Source organism: Telopea speciosissima, chromosome 1 (genome assembly GCF_018873765.1).
Source record: "Telopea speciosissima isolate NSW1024214 ecotype Mountain lineage chromosome 1, Tspe_v1, whole genome shotgun sequence".
NCBI classification, from domain to species: domain Eukaryota; kingdom Viridiplantae; phylum Streptophyta; class Magnoliopsida; order Proteales; family Proteaceae; genus Telopea; species Telopea speciosissima.
This window is the reverse complement of record NC_057916.1, coordinates 17123890-17128530: the sequence shown is the minus strand read 5'-3', so window position 1 is coordinate 17128530 and position 4641 is coordinate 17123890. Positions and strand designations below refer to the sequence as shown.

General features: G+C 45.2%; 2 protein-coding genes across 2 annotated transcripts; one reads left to right on the top strand and one right to left on the bottom strand.

The window, feature by feature from the left end:
- Positions 1 to 2191: 2191 nt before the first annotated feature.
- On the top strand, positions 2192 to 2629 carry LOC122664479. Its single transcript, XM_043860345.1, has one exon. It carries the CDS (start codon positions 2192 to 2194, stop codon positions 2627 to 2629), a length of 438 nt encoding a protein of 145 aa, XP_043716280.1.
- A 1150-nt stretch (positions 2630 to 3779) lies between these two features.
- LOC122664403 lies at positions 3780 to 4439 on the bottom strand. The gene has a single exon (XM_043860237.1). It carries the CDS (start codon positions 4437 to 4439, stop codon positions 3780 to 3782), a length of 660 nt encoding a protein of 219 aa, XP_043716172.1.
- Positions 4440 to 4641: the final 202 nt, after the last annotated feature.

Genomic DNA, 4641 nt, shown 5'->3' with positions numbered 1-4641 from the left:
AAATTCATTTAATGACTACAGGCCTATCGCTGTGAGCTCGTTCTTATACCGGTTCATAGCCAAGCTGCTAGCCAATAGAATAAAGGGGGTGATGCACAAACTTGTAGGTGCCAATTAGATTGCATTTATGCAGGGGTGGCAGATCTCAGACAATGTCTTATTGTGTTAGGAGTTGCTCCATGATTACCACTGCAATAAAGGTATGGCCCGTTTTGCTGCAAAGCTTGATTTAAACAAGGCGTACGATTCTGTTCAATGGAGTTTCCTATTTACCCTGTTGTATAAGCTTAATTTTCCCCCAGTTTTTCTCAATTGGGTAACCCAATGTGTAACCAACCCGGGCTATGTAATATTTTTAAATGGTGACCAGTCACCCAGGTTCTCGGCGAATAGAGGGCTACGACAGGGATGCCCCATGTCCCCTTCCTCTTTAACATTGTGTTGCAGGTCTTCACGGATTCCATTGCTGTCGTTGCAAAAGGGGGGTTGTTTGATTACCACCAAGGCTGTAAAAAATTGGAGATCACATCTATTTGTTTTGCCGATGATTTATTTGTCTTCGGGAAGGCAAACACCGCAAATGTGAACCGGCTGGACCTTCTTCTCCACCAATTCTCCATGCTCTCTGGGTTTACAGTTAACAGTGGAAAATCCAATATATTCTATGCTAATTGCCCAACTGAGATACAAGCTCATTTTGAACGTACATTGAAGATCACCCCGGGTGCCCTCCCAATTAGGTACCTCGGGGGTGCGTCTCTCGTCTAGGTGGCTGAGAATCCATGACTATGGCATGCTACTAGAGAAGATGGAGCAACGCATAAGCTCATGGAAGGCGAGCTGCTTATCCTTTGTGGGCCGGGTTGTGTTATTCAAATCAATCTTTATGGGAAGTTTGTCACATTGGGTTAATGTTTTTCTCCTTCCCAAATCTGTTAGCTACAAGTTGGAAAAGTTAGTGACCCGATTCCTATGGTGTGGAAACAGGGATTCTGATGCTTACAAGGTTGCATGGAAGGTTGTATGTCTACCCAAGGAAGAAGGGGGATTAGGGCTACGTTGAATTGGGGAGTGGAATAAGGCTGCACTGATGAAGCAGATATGGAACATTACAACCAATGATGCGAATTGTTGGACCCAATATATTCCGAATAGATGGCTTCGCAGACACTCCATCTGATCACTTGGTTGTCCGGCCAGCTGCACCTGCACCTTCAAGGCCATTCTACAGACCCGTGAGACCGCTTCAAGATGCATACGATATCTTATCAAATCTGGGGACACCACTCTCTTATGGTTTGATCCCTGGCTCCTACAAGGCCCATTATACCAACCTGGAACCTTAATTATGGCGGCTCTGGGACGTGAGCCCTTCGCCTGTGTTAGCACCCTCAGGAATGGGGAAGGGGATTGGAAAATGGAATATAATGACCCATTGATTGCAGCTCGATGGGGGGAAGTTGCCGACACCAAAATCCATAGCAAGCTACCTGGTGACACCCCAATATGGTCCTTTACCCCAAATGGAATGTTCACACTTCGGTCTGCATGGGAGGTGTTAAGAATTACGGGACACAAGGTTACATGGCATAGTATCATCTAGTTCCCTACAGCCCAACCACGGTTCTCATTCGTGGCTTGGCTCGCTTTTCGTGGTCGTTTGTCTACGAAGGAGAGGTTGCTCAAGTGGGGTATAGTGTGTGACCCCCTCTGCTATTTCTGCAGAACATCGGTGGAATCACTAGATCATCTATTTTTCCAATGTAGGTTTACGGCCTTTATTTGGACTAGTATGCTGAGGTTGTGGGGGTACTCCTGGTTCAATAGTGGGTCATGGACAGAGATAGCTGATTGGATCACCAGGCATCTTAAGGGAAACTCTCTCATCACACAGATTAAAAAGTTCAGCCTTACTACAGGTATTTACCGCATATGGGAGGCACGTAACCAGCGTGCCTTTGGGCAGCGGGAGAGCAGACCTACTGACGTACTGCGACGTATTGCCTGGGACACCAGATGCAGATTTATGGATGCTAAGGGCGTGCTGCTGGACTCTAACAGGAATAGAGAATTCCTACAGAGGTGGAACTTGTGAATCCCTCTATCCCACCCACATGCGATCGGACATGCATGGCAGCGTCCTCCGCCCAATTGCCTTGTGATCAACTATGACGGTTCAGGTAGAGAGGAGATGGGTGGATATGGGGCGATTGGTCGCGATGCCTCAGCATCGGTTGTTTTCGCTATCGCGGGTGCTACAATGGACAAGAACGTGCTGAGTATGGAATTGATGGCGATACGGCAGGGTCTGAGGACAGCCAAAGCAATGAACTGGTGGCCATTGGTGCAAGTTCGATCAGACTCGATGATTGCTACTCAAGTGTTGACTGGGAGGTTCGCTGCTCCATGGAATGTTCTAAGCTTGGTTGGAGATATACTGGACCTTACAGACTGGTTTCGAGGCTGCAGCTTTCAGCACTATGTTCGTGAGACCAACTTCTGTGCCGATTTCTTAGCAGGACTCCTCACTTCATGCGGGGAGGTTCATTACTGTAATGATACTTTACCTACGGCTCTCTCTACCCTTATACGAGATGATGCCAAGGGCAAAAAGTACTATAGACTATAAGTTCTATTGTACATGATTGTAAATCCTTTTCTGCTTTCTTAATATATATATTCCCTTCTTCCAAAAAAAAAATTGATTTGTTTTCGTGTGTTATTACTTGGACAAGGTCCATTATTCGATTATCGTTGTAGATCTCCGTTAATTTACACACAAGTGTTAAAGGGTTATTTTAACTTATACACAAATGTTAAAGGGTTATTTTTCTTAACATTTTGTTCACTCAATAATATTCAAATGTCTTTATTAAGAGACAAAGTTCTCTGTATTGGGGCATAGGGTGCACCTAAATACATGGGGTGGGCAAAAAGACCGGCCTACCCCTCTAATGATCCAAACCCCACCCTTGTCCCGCCCCATGTGTCTGGGCAATGCGTCCAGATGCGCTCCCGATCAGAGAACTATGAAGTATCGAAATATCAAATAACTTTGGTAGAAGAATAAACTAAATAAACGCATCATAAAAACATCATTTATCATTTCAATTATTTAATTATTTAATTATTTGGAGAGATCAAAAGACTAATATGACATTACTTTGCCAATTCCATTTGTACTAATACTTGGCATATAAACAGAGATTTCTTGGTTTTAATCATTTCAAGAGTACTTCTACCAAAAAAATTTATTTCGAGAGTACAGACTACAGACTACCAGAATTGGATCATGGCCCATTGGCCCTCCTGGGCTTCATGTGACACAGGGGCAGGCAGGAGGGCCCAACTGCCCAAGCTATTCCCTCATACGACAAAACCTGCCATCTTGTTTCTAACGGCTACATAAGTTCCTACTTACAATCTTACAGAGACTATACAGTGAAAATTTTAACCTTTTACCTTTTGACCTTTTTACAGAGGAGAATTACCGGAATTCCCGGAATTGTACGGGGAGCGTTAATTGCTCAATTAGTCTCTCCCACTCCCACTTTCCACCAACTGTCCCCCAATTACTTGCAGTACTGCTCTGCTTTACAATACAGATTACAGACCAAACTTAATTAAAAGATGGAAGAAGAAGAAGAAGCAAGCAAAAAGAAATCAAAACGTCAATATCAACTGCTTCAATGTTCAATCCCCATTGCCGTTGATAGGGAGCCGAGACCTCACCTTGATCCACCGCCGGCGGAAGCAATTTGAGGACGATAACCTACCCTTCATCCGCCGTGAACTTCTAAGCTGACGGAAGACTCACTCTTGTTTTCTCCAGCAACGTGAGGAGGAGAAGGCGACGGAGTGCAGGTAGAAGGTGAAGCACATGGCGTCATAAACGGAGTACTCTCTGTTTGCAGACTCTCCACATCAACTGCGACTGAGACCGTCTCTACCGGTGGCTCTTCTCGGGTAATCTCAAAACATTCCCCAAGAGAAACCCTCTTCTTCTTGTTGGGGTTGGGGTTTGGGTTCCTCTCCGCCGAAGAAGATTTCTCAGACTCCAAATCCTCTTTGTCCTCTTCCTTGATGGTGAATAGAAGCCTTGATTGCCAGTACAGAACATGCCATTTCAACGGGTTATCGATTTCCGGTGACGCATCCTCCTGGTCCGTGGTGGAAGCTGTCGGAGCTGCTGCGGGCTCGATGCGTGACTGTTTTTTCCAGCAGGAAAAATATATTAGTTCCTTTGAAGGGTTGCTGCTATTGGTGGTGGTGGTGGAGGTGGTGTAAGGTTCCCCTGAAGCGTTAGACTCTACGGTGGTGTTTTGTCGTCGGAACCTACGCCGGCACCAGATAACGTAGGAGACCTCTGCGAGCAGAAGCAAGAAACAGACCAGGAAGACTACGGTCAATCCGGTCCCTAGATTACTTAGACCGCTCATGGCGAAGACGAAGTCGAAAACACAGAAAAGAACAGTATAAGAGTCTCGAGAACGAGAGAGAGAGAGAGAGAGAGAAAAGAAACGGGGCTTTGTGGAATTGTGGCCAAAGTTTATCTTTAGATCATTAGTGTGGACAAAGTGGATTTTGATTTTAATCTTCAAGAAACGGTGAACCGGTAAAAGATAGAGAAATGGAGTGAAT

What these genes read in the sequence shown, in the direction of transcription:
- LOC122664479 (XM_043860345.1), top strand. Translation starts at nt 2,192, where the DNA reads ATGGGTGGATATGGGGCGATTGGTCGCGATGCCTCAGCATCGGTTGTT.
- LOC122664403 (XM_043860237.1), bottom strand. Translation starts at nt 4,439, where the DNA reads ATGAGCGGTCTAAGTAATCTAGGGACCGGATTGACCGTAGTCTTCCTG.